General features: G+C 36.9%; 1 protein-coding gene across 2 annotated transcripts in view; it reads right to left on the minus strand.

Annotated features, from left to right (window-relative positions):
* Nucleotides 1-18,062, minus strand: part of KCNT2 (potassium sodium-activated channel subfamily T member 2) — a 158,110-nt gene that overhangs the window by 51,992 nt on the left and 88,056 nt on the right. For both annotated transcript variants that reach the window (XM_069789353.1, XM_069789352.1), the window contains exons 13-14: nucleotides 15,424-15,487; nucleotides 6,122-6,230 (exon numbers count right to left, since the gene is read on the minus strand). In XM_069789353.1, coding sequence (XP_069645454.1) covers nucleotides 6,122-6,230; nucleotides 15,424-15,487 — 173 coding nt within the window. The remainder of the gene's footprint in view (nucleotides 1-6,121; nucleotides 6,231-15,423; nucleotides 15,488-18,062) is intronic.

An 18,062-nucleotide genomic window follows, 5' to 3' on the forward strand; every position in this document is an offset into this window, starting at 1 on the left:
TTCACAACTTTGCATTCTTTTTACCCCAGTCCTTGTCTGGCTTTTGTAATCACAAATTTGTGCTTTGTTTTTGAGAGTCCTTACAAGAAAGCACGTCTGCACATTAGTACTTGCTGAGATGGAACAGTGCGATAGACGTACCTACTTCTATCTTTTAATGGAATTTAGGGGAGGGGAAATGAGAAGAGAAAGCAACAGAGGCATTATATCTAGTCCTCTATATTGGCTTATACTTAAAACTGTCAAATCTTCTGCACATGCTTTCAGCATTGTATGAATTATTATTCAACGTGGATGGCTAATGCTTAAAATTCAGATCACAATTAAATGCTCTCCAGTGCTGGTGATGGCACGAAAAGGAACTAGAAATTACTCTTAAATGTCATTCACGTATACCTGACAGTATTAAAATAGATATCTAAGAAGGGATAAGCACAAAACTTACAACTTAATTAAACTTCCTGTCAGTGTAGAAAGTTAGTCATAAAGGTTTTCTAAGGTCATGAAGGCATTTATTGCATGCTAAGTATTTTTCTTCTGAATTTAATGTTTGATTTAGTCTATGTTACTTTCAATGGGAGCAGAATTTCCTTCTGATGAGAAAGGATAATACAAGTAGTGCAGCTAATGATCAAAACATAAGCCATATGAAAACTGCTGACTAAAAGTAAGCAAATAATCTCCCCACCTAGATCTGAGCTGTCTACATACCTCTGCTTCTAGTTGCACTAATGTATCATTGAAATCCTTAGAGCCACCTTACCTCTCTAACTAAGCTACTTTCTAGATAGAATTTATAGTACAGCTATAAGCACGCCACTTAGTGAAAACAAAAGTTAGGGCATACTTTGCATGCCTTCTCTATTCCTTTTTTTGAAATTTTAGAGGCTTTTCAGTAACAGAATCATTGACTAGTGAAAGGAGAAATCCATTCTCTCATTTTCTGAAGATCAAGGCCTATTTAAATGTCATAGTGAAACAACGAATTTAGTTATATAAAGACCCTGTCAAATATAGAACAAAATGAGTTTTCCTCCCCTAAATATATTTCAGTTACAGCAATTAAATATTTCCTGCAGAAAACATTTCAGACAGAAATGTGTTCTTTTAGTTGACCATGTGCCATTAATAAATCTGATTTTTAAACTAGAGATTTTGAGAGACTAATGCATAGTCTACTGCTTGGATGGAATATATACATTCCATTGCCATTAGTCAGATGGCAAAGTTTTATGAAATTGAATATTGACTTCCTGATATTGAAGGAATGAGAATTCTCTATATTTTTGAATTTGTATAGGATTTTGCCAAATAACCTCCCCTTACTTTTTGTTTAGAATGTTGTTATATTATTGCTAATACTTTTGAAAATAGGAGCAAGAAAAAATATACATGAGAATTTTCATCATCTCTTATTTCAGATCTTGTACTTGAACCAAATTGTACATGCTGACCTAAATATATATATAAAATGAGAATGAATAAATCACGGATGGCACGATGCAAATGAAAAGTATATCTCAGACTTAAATCCTCTATATATTCTAACATATTGGTAGAATTTTGGGATGGATTTTACGTAAAATATCATGTTAACAGAGAATATAGCACACAGCAAACAGATTGCTGTCCTAATAGTCATCTTATCTCATACGTGTAAGAGATTCATGTTGTGTTGTCAAGTGTTTTTACATCAGAAGCCATGGAGCCGGGGCTTGTAAGACTACCTCCACTCCTACTGCAGACTTTTAGACTTTGCGTGAGCTGTTTATGCCCTTCATGACATTTTATGCATTTGTAAAATGGGTATATGAAGGTAATAGCCTACCTACTTCAGAACTATTTTGAAGCTTTTGAATTCTCAGAGGTACTTTGAGAACATGAGGTGAAATATTCTTCAGTGATCTAATTACCATGATTAGGACTATTGTAGCCATTTGAAACATGAGGAGAGGTGCTATGGGTTTCTCCTCTTGGCTGGAGTTAAGTTCTTGTATCAGACACAGACCAGGTCAAAAATAACTTGCTCATTTCTCCAATTATGTGACAGATTATAGTTTGCCTGTAATATTACTGTGTTTTATATTTATGTTCAGGACTTCTTGTGGAGCTGTGGTGAGGGTTATACAGAACTTTATCTGATGCTTTCTCTTCTAAAGTGAGTAGGGAGGAAGCTGGATAACAGCTCTCCCACTCCTCAGGTCTGGGATATCAGTCAGGTCCTGTGACAGCAGGTACTAGAATCATTATATTACTCATTCGGTTGGCAGTGAAGCAGCAGACGAAACTGCAGTTTATCTTGAATTAAATATTAAATACACCAAATCAGTTTACCAAACAGAAGTATTTCGATTGCATTTATACTAAAGAAATATTCCATTTAGAATTTCCAGAAGCTATAGTTTCTGTTGAAAATATATTTTGACAGAAAATTTGTTGCTAAGTCTGTCTCAAATAGATGTAGCAATGCAATGCCACGAGTTATGACCTCTGTAACATTCCTGAAGATAAAACAAAATACTGATTTATGCCTGCAGCATCAGCCATGTGGTAAGAATGTCCTAGACCTGACACAATTATTCTAAGAAACCTTACTTTTGTCAATTTGATAAGTTAACATGATCACTACCAGACACAGAAAAATGCCCATCCATTATCTCTAGACTATTTTTATTTGTAATTGGATAGATTAATCACCAGATGCATTCAATATCCATTTTGGTAAATCTGGACTATGTTCTTTTTGAAAAAAATACTGAAGGTTTAATGTCAGCCTTCACCAGTCTGTGCTAATTCATTGGTGCATTTTGAATAAACAGAGAATGTCAAAATGTATCCCCAATTCCTCAAATTGTGATTATACATAATTTCTGAATATTCAAGGTAAAGGCAATTAATTTATTTTCTAGCAAATATATAATGGTTTTAAGTTCAACTCAGAAAATATGCAATTTACTCGTCTCTGAATTGCATAAATATATTGCTCTGCTGTGGACAGTCTTCACTTTATTTCATGTCTGTGCTGAAATGCAAGGCCAGATGCATGCATTAAGGGTACATGGCCTTTTGTAGACCCATGTGTTCAAAGGAAAAACAGGAAGATTAAGAAAACCGTATGTAACTGACAGTGAAGGAAAATGCAGTATTTGTGAAAGAAAAACTGTGCGTGTCAAGGCATTTGTATATTGGAAATTACTAAGGAGTAATCAAAGCATTTCAGCTTAAGACATAAGACGGTTAACAACAGTGAAACAGTGTTTCATTGCCCATAACATTGTCATGTTAGAGTCACTGTATATTTATAGTGTTCACACCTTGAACTTGCAAAGGAGTTTGCTGACACAAACACTTATGCCCTACGCTTTTCAGATTCCACTGAAGAATCATATTCAAACACAGATAAATATTTCCATTGTATTAATATAAGCATAAGTTCCTATTTTAAACAAAGTAGTTAAACTCCACTGTAAAAAATAAGAGAAAACACACGATGGCGTCAGGTGGAAAGACAGGAAACATGCTTTTCTGACAGGCCATATTACCCTGTGCCAAGTGTCTCCATTCTCTTGCTGTGATGACAAAAATAAGTTCTCGTACTCTCATTAAAGAAAGAAAGAATGTACAAGTCTTGTCTACCAGATGGGAATAAATTATGACAATTACTTGTCCTATATACTGTTTCGGAAGCCTAAGGCAGAAAATCTCCAGGATGCTATTCTACAGGAAAATGCAGTCAGGGTCTAAATTTCAGGACTGTCTCATGCAATCTAAGACAACTGATGAACATAATATAAGCGCTGAGAAACTGGGCTTCTAGTGTTTTATAAATTTTCAATGTAGTTAAAAGTTAAACTTTTGTAAGGAGGGCTTTCTGAAACTCCTTGGCTGTATTTTTCCTACATTCAGAAACTTTTTTTTTTACAGTTATAGTCTCTAAATTTGTGTGTAATGAAAAAAAAAAAAAAAGAAGAAGAAATCCTCTTACTGAATATTTCAGATTCATAAAAATGCACAATATTGTTTTGGGAAACCTCCAGAATAAAGGAGCCATTTTTTAAAGGAATATCAAATTTAAAAGAAGCTTTTGCATTAAGGCAGTAATAAAGCAGTCCTGGATGATAATAGGAAAAGCACTTAGAAAAATGTTCCGTATGGTTATGAGAAATTTTATTCATAAGCACTCTGGACAGGGCTGTAGTCTGCATCCCCCACTGGGTACATATTCCAGAATGAAGAAGAGTTGGATGAGATTAATAACCAAAGTAGAGTCCTCTTAGGAGAATGTATGCAAACAAATGTTATTCTCATGACTGTATCAGTGGTCTAACCATTTGCAGTAGGTAAGCATCCAGTGGTGATGTTTATACCATGTTCATAACCTTGCTGAATTTAAAACTGCAATAAAAATTTCCTGTGCTTTATATGAGTAATATTAAATTAATCTTGAAGGAAGGCTTGTAATTCTCTGCTTTTACTGTTGTGCAGAGAGTGTGTGGAAATGGATGCAGCGATGCCCGTGATCCATGTGAAATTGTTTTGGGATGTAAGGTGCTATATTAATATTTAGACTTACAACACAGCATTACTATAATTAATATTAGAGGGGCCTAATGAGGCACAGAATATATAAGGTCTCCTCAAGCCCCTGAAGAACTACAAAACATAAATGAAGGCAGTAAGATACGAGATTGGTTAAACTCAGTTGAAGGAATTATTACAGAAAGAGGTTTTGGTTTTTCTATTGTTGTTTGCTTTTAAAAAAAAAATGCGGTCCCAATTCTCAATCTGAGACTTAGATACAAAAACTTACCTCTGTTTTGCAAGTCTAGTTATATATAAGCTCCTACAGAGACAAACCATCAAGAATAATGAAACTCTTTTAAAAATACAATTACAAACAACAAATTAACACAGTTACTGATAAAAAAAAAAAGTGGCCATGGGTAGGGAGAAGAGATTATGTTTGTGCTGTGTGATTTTAAGGGGGAGATGAAAAGCACCATCATTCTTGTCACAGCATGAGTCTTATTCCCTGTTGTGCCATCTCATAGTTTCAGATTACACTTTTTTAACTTCAGAACTGCTACTGATGCTTTTTTCCTTCTTTCCAACCTAGTGGTAAATTCAGTAGCTTTTAAAATTACAGCTTTAACTGTTGCTCTGGAATTGTTCTGCACTGGAATTTACTTTTTCATCACATTCTGGGATGACTGAAGAGACTAATATTTTTCCATAGAGTTTTTTTGAGTTTTGCATGAATCGGCAATCTTTTCTTCCTTAGAATACCTTCAAGAAAACTGAATTTTCAAAATTACAGCTGAAAAGGAAAGCTTTGCTTCTCCTTCATAGAGATATTTTCTCAAAGATAAGCAAAATGAGTTCATTATAAAAGTATTTGTGCAGTTTTGCCCTTGAGGATATATATGTGTATGTGTGTGTGTTTATATATAGGCAGAGCGAGAGACACCTACCTACATAGTGTGGAGGAAAAATTTCTCAGATTAAAGCTGGTATTCTCTTCTTATAAGAGAGGATTTGTTTGGATTTCTTAATGTCATTTTGCATTTTATGTCATAGTTTCTAAGACACACATTTTACTGGATATAAAATTAAATTATATGTCTCTTTCCAAAATACTGGAAAGCAATTAAAATAATCTTTTTCATACCACTTAGGAAAAAAAACCAGCCCAATGGGAAGATTTTTTTTTTAATTGTTTGTTGGATAAAATTTGGGCTTTTCTAAGCAGATCTTCTCATATAGCCCTTAGGATGTTTTAGTAGACAGAAACGATTTAAAGACATGGATATAGCAAGCTGGAAACCTACCTGGATCTATAATTAAGGGGTAACAATGTGTTATGTATCAAATAATTCTACTCTGTATATTATGTAACATTAAAGAGTAATAATCCTTCAAAGTGCTTATAAATAAGATTTCAATGTAAAACATGACATTTTACTGATAGGATATATGCAGCCCATGTTATTTTACAACACTGCACTCTTAATCTGCTTCTAAGCAGCAAATATGCCTAGGGAATATCAATTTTCTTGTGTGTTTATGAAGGAAACTACCAAATACTAACAAGTGCTTCCAATGGTTGAAATCTTACACTTACCTGCAAACTTGATGTGGAATTTATTCTCAGGTTTCAGTATTTGGACATACAAAGGACAATTTGGAGCAAAGTCTTTAACTGCCCATGCTCTTAAAATGGTTTGATGATCCTAGAATAAAAAGTATGAGGTGATGACAGTGAAATACCAATAGCCATGTTACATTAGGAAAAAAAAACACCTCGTCAGACTGACTCCATTGAAGAAAACTCATTTTAAGAATATAAAATACCAATGGTGTGGATGTTCACATACCTGTTATATAAGTAATATTATTTATTATGTATATTACATATATTTAAATACATAAATATATATATACATACACAGACAATCCAGTAATTCTGCAGACACAGACAAGGCTGGGGTACTCTCAGTGTTCACCAACAAGGTCTCTCACAGGCTTCAAGCAGGAGAAGAATCATCAGGAGTGGATGATTTTGGACATGGATTGCGCCAGAGAACTCAACCCATACAAACCCACAGGATCAGTTGGGTGCAGAGAGAGGAGGCCAATGTCCTTGTACAGTTGCTTTCTTATCTTTGAAAGGTTGTGGAGACTGGGGGAGGTCTCCACAACAGCAGAAAAATTAATAGTTTTACCCATCTTCAAACAAAAGGATGATCTGGGGAGTTACACCTCTGGGCACGTGAATGCTGTGTCTCAAGACAGTATTCTCATTTCCACGTTCAGACATTACACGAGTGGAAAACTATATGGGTAAAATGCTGGTTAGATGGTTGGAGTCTTAGGGCATGTACTCTACCCAGAGACCTGGGGCAAGTGGGGTGTCACAGGGATCTGCACTGGAACCTGTTCTGTTAAACATCTTTATCCATGACTTGGAGGAGGTGAAAGAGTGCACACTCAGCAGGTTTGCAGATGATACCAGACTGGAGGGAACAGTCCAAACACTTGAGGGCAGGACTGCCATTCAGATGGACCAAGTTAAGATGGAGGAATGGGCTGACAAGAACCTCATGAAATTCAGCAAGGGCCCAAGCAGAGTCCTGCCTCTGGACTGCATAACCATCTGCATTGGCACAGGCTGGGGGCTGACTGGCTGGGCAGCAGCTCTGCTGGAAAGGACCTGGTGGTCCTGGCAGAGAGTGAGCTGAGCAGGGGCTGGCAGTGTGCCCTGACAGCAGAGGGGGCTGGCAGTGTGTCCTGACAGCAGAGGAGGCTCACAGCATCCTGGGCTGTTTTAACAGGAGCACAGTGACTAGATGGAGGGCAGTGATTATCCTCCTCTAGTCAGCACAACCTAGACTGAATCTAGACACTGCATCCAGTTTGCAGGCCCTCAATACAGCAGACGTATAAGCTGGACTGAGTTCAGCAGAAGGCCACCAAGATGGTCAGGGGCAGAAGCAGAGGTCCTGTGAGGGGAGGCTGAGGGAATGGAGCTTGTTCAGTCTGCAGAAGAGATGGTTTCAGGGGGGCCTAAGAGCAGCCCCCAGTACCTACAGGATGGTTACTGAGCAGATGGAGCCAGGCTCTGCACAGTGATGAATGGCTGGAAGACAAGAGACAATGGATGTAAGTTGAGAAGAGAGATTCAGGCTGGATATGAGGAGAAACCTTTTGCCCATGAAGACAGTCAGGCAGTGGAGCAGGTTGTGCAGAAAGGCTATGTTGTCTCCACCCTTGGACACTTTCCACACCAACCTAGATAAAGCCCTGAGCAAATGTGGTCTCTGTTCGCAGCTGACCCGTCAGACACGAGACCTCCTGAGCTTCCTTCCAACCTCCGTTATCTTAAGATCCTAGTATAATATATTCTATTTGTTGGAATGCAGAATAGAGGGTTTGTTTCCAGAAGTCTTCTACTAATAAGGTATTTTGTCCCTCTCCTATCTTTCTGCAAGTGTTGGGGATGGTATAATTTGGAAGGGGTGGCATTTAGATGTGGAAGAATCGTGTGAAAACTTAAGATAGTAGTGATGAGTCATGTCTAATTAATCAAGAATGATGTATTAGAGATGTCCTTCCAAAGAGACTCAGAATTTAAATAACATTAAATGAGAACATCAGGAATTAAGAGTTTCAAGTTGTGGATAATTCTAAAAAATAATCAGCTCAATTAAAAACAGATCTACGTTTTTGTGCAACTAAAACATATGCATAACTGATGTCAGAATTTAGCCAGCTACTGACCAAAGTATTCCAATAGATTTCTGAGCGTGTTAGTTTTTGTACTTGTTACTATGCATCAAGAGTGAGTTAACTGCAGGATGATTACTGCTAAAAGTAAATCCCATAAAAGTAAAGTATGTGATAATACATTCATGTATTGAATTTCATGAAATATGGCTAATTTCAGTGTATCAGCCATCAGTTTTTATTTCAGAAGTAAAAAGGAATATTTGAGAGTTGCACATAGGAAGCAATACTTGGGTTGAAATGCCTTGCCTAGTCATGAAATTGGTGGTATTAAAAGATAAAATATAAAGCATGATTCATTATGTTTGCAGCATCAGCAATAAGAAAAGCTTTCAGACTCATGAACACAAGGGAAAATCTCTGCCTGGAACAGAGCACAACTGACATTTTCAAACCGTAATATTTTAATGTCAATTGAGACGTTAGCAAGTACTTTTTCTATTAGAAATACTAGAATGAAGTCCTAAGAGGAAGATCTTCTCAGGATGGTAATATATATTATTTCACATTTTTCTTATTAACAGTTTCATAGACATAGGATTGCTGTGCCCATTCAGGAGATTTCAGAACTTGCATGTACCCTGCTATAAGGTTTCTTTGTACGCAGTCACTTTTTCTATAGCATATGGTGACTTATCCTCCTTCGGGTTTTGGGGTTTTTTTATATTTAGGGTTTTTCGTTATTTTGTCTTAAGGGAATGAACTGCCAACACACCTTAGAAGTAGCAAATGGTTGGGTAATGGGATAGATGATGGCCATACAGATATACTACAGGAAGAGTAAGAGGTTTAGGAGTGGATGTGGGACAGATTTCAAAAACCTGTGTTGTTGAAGATATTACCTAATCTTTTTTTATGCAAAAGGTGTCAGGGAAACACATTCAGAGTCACTTGCAGTGATGGTGTGGCTTCACTGCACAGGGTTTGACATTACCAGTTTCCTCCCTTCCTTTCCATAGCAATCATTCACATTGGCTTGCAAAAGGGGTGAGAAAAGGCTGTTTCCTGTATGCCATATGCATAGAAATATAGCTTATATACAATGAAATATAGGTGACTTATTTTTTTCATTCTTGAGTATTACATACCTGTGCCAAGATTAAATTTACTGGATAAACCAAAACTGTACCAGTAAATACAATTTCAGTTGTACATTTCACACTAAGTTTACTCTTCCACTTTTCTTCTCAACGTTAGCTATTTTATTTGATTTTTTTTTAAATTATTTTGTCTAAAAAGCCTGGTTTTGTCAAAAGGTGCAAGAATTGTTAAGAATGAAGAATGCTTATTAAAATGATTCAAGTGACACCATTTTATTAAAAAACCAAACAAACCTAGACCCATAGAAGTGAGTGTTGCAAAACTAAAAGCATGAATCTCAACACTAAATATTTTTAGATAACTGTATAGGAAAGGGAAAGACTCCTTAAAATTAAAATCTCTTGATGATTACTTCACGCATTTGCAGTTTTAACACTGCAAAATATGTATTGTTTTCCATTTGCTAACTCTTTTTTGAAGAAGCAGTCTACAAATATGTAATATATATAAAATGGATACTGAAATGCCTTATATAGCTTCATAAGATCAACTCAGTGTGATGTACTATTAATATAATAACCTTGTACTATTGTTTCATTTTCTCACTTTTCACTTGTTATATACATGTGTTTGTGTACAAAAGCTGGTTATGTGGGCTTCCATGTTTTTTTCACTCAGTTACTCTCCCAGATTCTACCCTGCAGAAGTATTCCAGGGAAGAGAAATTAAAATACAGATAGGCACTTTAAGTGATTTCTTAGATTGAGTCTCTTCACATAGTATTGGTGATGCTCTGTTTTACATATGTAGCAATTTCTACACTATATTGCAGTGACTTTAAAAAATGTTCACATTTCTCCCAAGTAAAAATGAGGTACATAGGTACATACTATAAACAGAGATAACTGAAACAAAATTATGCTTCTATTCCCATTATACAATATATGCTTCTTTGGGAGATGAGGGAAAAAATATATTCTCTTCTGTGTGCTTTCCATGCAATGCATTGCAGTCCGTGATCAAAAATTACCACCGATACCGATGGTGATTAATATAGAGCTGATATTTCAGTTCACATACTAAAAGCTGTACATTTTAAAGTGGGTGTAACAGGAATTTAAGTCATCAGAACTCAAAGCAAGACCTTGATTTAATATATATTTTAAAATAATTCTGTTAATTTTTTTCGTGCCATAACAACTTGATACATTACTTATATCTTCCTATGCAATGCATCCATCTTGTGATGCTATTAGGGCAGTGTAACTTAGATTACCAGTATAGAATCATAGAATCATAGAATCATTTAGGTTGGAAAAGACCTTCAAGATCATCGAGTCCAACCATCATCCATGCCCACTAAACCATGTCCTGGAGTACCCTGTGTACGCACTTTTTGAATACCTCCAGGGATGGTGACTCCCACCTCCCACCAGTCCTTCCCTGTTCGTAAACAATAGATCTAGCAAGGCTCCTCCCCTGGCTGGCTCACCTACCAGCTGTGTCAGGAAGTTATCTTCCACACACTCCAGGAACCTCCTAGATTGTTTACTCACTGCTGTGTTGTATTTCCAGCAGATGTCTGGAAAGTTAAAGTCCCCCACGAGAACAAGGGCACACAATTCTAAGACTACTGCCAGCTGCTTGCAGAATGATTCCTCTGTCTCTTCAGCCTGGTTGGGTGGTCTATAACAGACTCCCAGCACAATATCTGCCTTATTGGCTTTCCCTCTCATCCTCACCCATAAGCACTCCACCTTGTCATCAGAATCATGTAGCTCTGTACAGTCAAAACAGTCCCTAACATAGAGAGCCACCCCACCTCTTCTACCTTGCCTATCCCTTCTGAAGAGCCATCCATTGCAGCACTCCAGTCACGGGAGTCATCCCACCATGTTTCCATGATGGCGACTAAGTCATATCTATCCTGCTGCACGATGGCTTCCAGCTCCTCCTGTTTATTGCCCATGCTGCATGCATTAGCATAGATGCACTTCAGCTGGGCTATCGAATCCACCCCTAACATTGGCATGCTGCCCCCAAGCTCATCTCTGGTGCACGTAGTTTTATCCCTTACCCCCTTCGAACCTAGTTTAAAGCCCTCTCTATGAACCCCATCATCTCATGAGCGAGGATTCTTTTACCCCTGCTGGAAATACAACACAGCAGAGAGTAAACAATCTAGGAGGTTCCTGGAGTGTGTGGAAGATAACTTCCTGACACAGCTGGAAGGTGAGCCAACCAGGGGAGGAGCCTTGCTAGATCTACTATTTAGTAGTGTCATGCAATTTAATCAATGGAAGGGGTTAAAAAAAAAAAAGGTGCAAGCTTGAACTAAACCATCAGAAAGCATCAGAACAAAGCTGTCAGCAGTAGAAGTGGTCTTTCATATACTTATATAGTCATTTATTAATGAGTTATCTATAGGATAATTCAAAACAGACTTCTCTTCCCACCCCTCGGGTTAAAACAGCAGATGTACTGTTTTCAGGTACCTTAGTTTTGTGGAGCAATTTCATGTGGGCAGCCCACTGAAGTCACTGGCTATCTTTGTGGTGTGGCACAGACTACTTTTCTATATCCATCAAAAAAAAAAAAAAAAAAAAGCCATCCAGACTTAAGTACAATTTGAATTCTCTTTAAAAGCTGCATCTTCCAGAAGTGAAACAGATGTCTGTCCTGCTTGCTACAGCAGATGATGAGCTTACATCTTGGTTTGAGATGTCAAAATAGCATTTGATAGAATAAAATCTGGCAGAGCTTTGTCACCGCAGAAGAAGTTTCTGGTAGGAGACTTTGGAAAGCTGACAAATTCTTGGTCCAACTGTTGAAGATCCTACTCCTCCCAGTGAAAAAGGAAGCAGCTGACAATTTTTATGAAGTAACTGCATGCCACCTGTTATTGTATTTTTCTCCTGAGCTATAGTTGAGATCAATGGATCAGAAGCAACACAGACTTTGGCACTAAAACGTATTAACTAACGAAATAGCAAGCAATGAACAGCCAGTGGTATCTATGGCAAATGAGCAGATCCTCTGCTGAGGACTGTAGCTGGGGAGATAAAAACCCTCATGGACTTTGAAAAATCACATGAGTAACAACAGCTGTTCTGATCAGGAATCTCCTCAATGCATCTGTTAATTTTTATTTTGACAGCTGTCAGATGTAGGAGAGGATCCAAGGCACTCCTAACAGTTTGTCAGCTTCTCAAGCACAGCAGGGTGAAAAATCAAGTTGTAAAGATTGATACTGGGATGACAACTGAAATTCCTTCAGCCCAGTGACAAACTGTAACCTTATGCACTACAATACTGAAGTTCATGACTAGAGCTGGAACAGTGTAGGAAATTAAAGCCATTTCATTTCAAAGCTCTGGAGGGCAGTAAAATAAAACAAAATTTAAAAAAACCCACAGTTGTGCTGTTTTATACTTGCAGTATAAATAATTACATTCCCTGTGAAAAGGAAAACTGAACAACAGAGAGGTGATATCTTGTTTAAAAACTTCAGATGACATTGACCCTCAGCGTATCACTGCTACAGCTGACATACTGCGCCATTATGACTAGCCAGCCAGTCACCCAACAGGGCATTCTGTCCCAGAGGAACGTAACAGGATTGTGTCTTTGGTAAGATTTGCGTGTTTGTTTGCTCCAGGTACAATAATAAATGAGATTTGATAACAGTCTGTTCTGGAAGCTGAAATGTGCCAGGTACCATTTTTTTATTTCCTGGGGCCCACTGTCCTGAGGGCAGAAAGGCTGCCTGGAGAGAGTTGTAGCTGGCCATGACTCTGAAACCAAAACTAGATAGTGCTGGCCAGAATGGATGGAAGCTCTGTGAGCTCCATGTAGAGTCCCCTGTCTGCCCTGTAGGAGAGTTCAGCAGAGCTGAAAATTGTCCTTTCTTTGTATAAATTCTGGAGAGGTTATGAGCAGAGATGAACAGCTTACCTCTAAGTGAATCCTGTGTTGGTGATGTCCTTAAAGCTGCATAAACCTACCAACGTAAATCACATGCTCTGCTTGTATGGGATTTCTCATTTCTAACCATTTCACAACTGTCAAGTATATTCTGTGAAATGAGATGTTGTAGCTGATTTATTCTGAACTTCATGGCTACTTTAGGCAAGGCAGTTGGCTTTTTGATATTTTTCAATCTCACAGAAGTTACCAGTATTTTCCCAGGTATTTACATGAATTGTTGCTTGTTCTTATCCTTAAAAACCCTATCACCTCTGTCACTTCCAAACAGTATGCTTGCCTTACTTGACTACTCCAGGACTACTTGCTGCCAATTCAGTGGCTTTTGTTAGTGTGTTTTCAGGAGTCTATTGCTGATTAATCAAATTCAAAGCTCTTAGTTCAGTAAGTTTGAATATTATAGTAAGAACACAGATTTATTTCTCAGGGCTTTCAGTGGCTCAGTGGCTTTCTGCAAGTGATGGGTCCAGCACAGGGTCTTTAGCATTGAAGAAAGTATTTTTTACAGCATGCTGGTAGTCTACAAAAAATTAAGTTATTTTTGATAAAATTTACTTCTGGGGACTCATTTCCCTAGGAAGGAAATAATCCTTTCTTCTTGCTAGCTGCAGCTTATGTTGCTTTTTTTGTTCTTCCTTCTCTGGTAAGATGTATGTGTAGGTATGGAAACAACTAAGTTTTGATTGCAGATGAAGTACATGTAGCAAGTGATAAAGAATATATTAAGAAATGCTGATGTATAATGCAAAGCCCTCATTTCCCGTGTTTTTCTGTATCTATTTTTAACATTTAGAAAAATAATTCCTATTTCTTATAATGTAGCAGCAAACCAGTATTTTTCTAATTGAGATAGCTTAAAACATAATTACAGAATTATAAACACTAGTTTGATCTTGTTACGCAATTTGTAAGCATCTTAATTTAACTTTGTGAATATTCAGGTTTATTCTGATCTTCCTTTGGAGTTCAAGATTGAACTGAATAGAGGCAAGTGTGCAATAATTTAGCATGCAGCTCATGGTGAAAAATTTAAAGTTGTATTCATAAATCCTTCCTCGGTGAACTTTTTTCCTGGATATTTGTGATTGGTAGGTAATTTCATTAGTTTGAAGAGTTCTAGTTCATATTACAATAGTTTTATTCTTTTATCACAGATATGCTGAGTAGAGGCTTGTATTAGCAGTCTTCCTTTGTGGACAGTAACTTACCTGACTGCAAATAACTAGTAGCATGGGCAAAACCGTAGTAATTTATTTAAAGAATCATGCCATTTTTCACATTTAAAAATGGCCAATATGAAAAATGGTCAAATACTCTCAGATATATTGGTTATTTGGTATTTATTATCATTAATCTATAAAATGGAATTCAATCTTTACTTTGTTAGTAGTAAACTTTCAATACTTCAATAGTTCTGAATGGAAATACCAATCAGTTGATATCTATCTCTTTTCTGATTTAATAAATATAACTCTTTGAATTTGATATCTAGAGCACACACTGACATTAATCCAGGTAACTTGAATAAAGCTTTTTTGACAGAGTACTACCCTTTGGAATGATTAATGACTAGGTATCAATATATCTATAAGGTACCATGATAGTGCTTATATAGTATTCTGCCATTATTCCATAAAAAAGGAGAGAACTCATAAAAATTTATTTTATTCAACGTGAAAATTGTTTTTGAAAGTACTGTATTCTTACAGTACCCTTTTATTTTTTTAAAGTCCTGTAAGAATGTATAAATTCTTATTTTTTTTTATAAAAAAGTTCAACGTATAACTAAAATGTGCTGTAAAATCCAAACTTCTTTGGTAGGTAGGTCATGTAATTTATTTTCTAAACAAGCAGAAGTAGATATGTTAGGTGAAATGAGCCATTAGATCATGTTTCATAAATTTGCGAAATCCTGGCCTTAATAGAATCCAACAGAAACCTTTTAATTATCTTAACTGAGACAAGAAGTTCATCCCACATACAAAATCCCTCTGTAAATCAGCTAATTTTTAATCTTCTGTTCACAGAAGATGTTTCAGTGCTTGAGAGGGACTAAGGGCAGTAACAGTATATACAGCATGTGCATTCATTCTTATTTATTTCTTGAAAACTTACAGCTGCTGTCCGGTCCACCTCACAGCGGCTACTCAGAATGAAACAAGCTTCAGCATCATCCATTCTAGAAAAAGAAGACAAGCCTGTTACATACCAACAAAACACTTATGTGGACTTGTGTTTCACAGTTTATAGTCTTGTATGCTTACAGAAACAGAATACAGAGAAAGTTTAGTCTATCTGTTCTCATGCGTTATCTGAATGTCAACAGCAGGCACTTTTTTGCACTAACTCATGGTGTACCAGTATTTCTTGACTAGGTTCTGGGAAACTTTCTTTCCCTGGTGCCAGTAGAAGCTGTGCCACAGTAATAAAAGCAGAGTGGCCTCAAATACAAAATAAGTGTTTATCTGTCATCAGTATAAAAGGTGAATAAATAACACCAGTCTGCATAGTGTGTAAGGGTATGATATGTACAAGTTATTATTAATAAGAATGAATGAGAGGGGGCTGACAACTTCATATAGACTTGTCTTGCCTAGTGATAGCAGAAAGATGAGTAGATGTACTAGAATAATTCATTTGGGATAAACAACAAACATTTCTGTGTATGTAGGCATTAAATGAATTAACCATTTTCAGTTCATGGTCTCTTTGAGAACTTTTAATGCCTAATTGTTCTCTACTGGGTACAACTGGTCACATAATAAAAAGAGTGGTGGTGGAAGTGCAGAGAAAAACTATCTGACTGAAGGTTTCATCAAAGTTTGCTTTTCCTCTCTTGCCTCAGATCTTGATATCCTTGTCCAGTGAATCCTACTTCACTTACTGGTACATGGAAGTAAAGAAATAGGCGCTTGGTTGACCTCCCTGGGAAGACAGGACTTTCTGGGCAAAGAGTAACAGGATGATCAGAATGGGTTTCCTGGGAAGGAGAAAAGTGAGACACAAGCTGGGGAAAATGAACAGGCAGTTCACTGCTCATTACAGCAACTCCATTCTGGAGTCTTGAATGGGACCTGAGATTCCTAAACCTTTGGTTTCTCTGCTTCTAGAAAACGGAACTAGTGGTTGTTAGTAAAAGTTTAGGCCATTGGGACCCTAGGTTTAGACTGAGGGCCCATTTTTTTAGGTACTGTACAAACACAGAACAAAAAGACAGTACTTGGCATTTGAGCTGAGTGACATTACAAAGGACAACAAAAGTATATGCAAACATGGGAAACAGGAAGAAACAGTGTGACAATACCTGAATATAAAAATTATTGTAGTAGAAAGTGGTGTCACTAGATAGCAGAGCAGAGAACTGACTGAAGAGAGGATGCGAGTCAGAATACTGGGATTACTTTGCAGATGTTTCTGAGAAATTCATCCTACATTACAGGGACAGCATGGGTGAAATCACAATGGGACTTGTATCTTAATCTGTTGTACATGTGAAAGAGAATAACATTATAGACTTATCAGAAGGTTACCTCTCAGTAAGAACTGGGAGTTGCAGGCTAAGCGAGAATAAGGGGTCACTCCTTGATGCAATAAAGAAGGGTAAGCCAGGGAAGGACTGCAATGAGGCAAAGTGATGTACTACATAAACAATATTCTCAGAGTGTCCTGAAATGAGGGTTCAGGGAGTTAAGATGCTATATGTCAAGAATATAAATATAGTTTTAAGTGGGGCAAAAATGAGAGCTTGTGTGGGAAAACACTTGCAAGATGCAGGCTTAGTCTACATAGGATGCTCTACAATACAATTCCAAGCTTACTATTCACAGAGGATAGTGGGTTTATTTTGGTAGCAAAAATTAAGATCTATTTACAACTCTCTGCAACTAAACCAAAGTTGATAAATAGATATCTATAATGAGATGTCAGATAGCTTGGAAAAAGTATAAGGTAAAGAAAAAGAGTGGACATGAAGATGATTGAGATTTGTGATGGTTCACTAAAGAAAGTGGAAGGAGAGAGAAAAAATGTTTGAGGTCATGACAGAACATGGGAGAAAGCTGTAGGGGAAAGAAATCAAGCATGGTAGTGTTACTCACTTTCTAGTGCTAGTCTGTATGGAGAATGAGAGCTGTTTTATTCAGTTACTGTGCTGTTTTAAATGCTGAAGGTAGCTATAAAGCTTCCAGTCATGCTGATGAACAATACAGGCATCAGTGTGATACCTCATGACAGAATTCATCCTGCTTTTTTGTTAAGGCTGGGCATGTGAACATTGTTCAGAGATCACCAAAAATTTTCAAAGTGAAGCTCTTAAAGATAGGAAGCAAGAACGAGTATCATTTTTGTAATGTCAAATTGTGTATTAGGGCACGTAAAGCAAAATAGTCTTTAGCTAACTGAGTATTTACTACTTATGCAGTCAGACAACTTTTGGTATTCCTTTACTTTTTAATGCAACCTTTATCATGTTATTTTGACATTGCATTCACATATAATACATGTGTAAATTTTGATGAGACACTTCTTGATTATTTTGTTGTTGGTAACCATTACTTTATTTATTAGAATAAGTTTACCATGTGCCTTGTTATCTTCTCAGTACATTATGTTCTCATTAAAAAGAAATACACCAAACATCTTGGGTACTGGGTTATATTTCATATTAAATGTTCTATTAAATTCCCACTACAATTCTTCCCTCAGGAGAGGCTGAAAATTATACTATGACAGGTACATTCAATTACACGTTCTGC

The sequence above is a fragment of the Haliaeetus albicilla genome, chromosome 8, assembly GCF_947461875.1.
Source record: "Haliaeetus albicilla chromosome 8, bHalAlb1.1, whole genome shotgun sequence".
In the NCBI taxonomy this organism is placed as follows: domain Eukaryota; kingdom Metazoa; phylum Chordata; class Aves; order Accipitriformes; family Accipitridae; genus Haliaeetus; species Haliaeetus albicilla.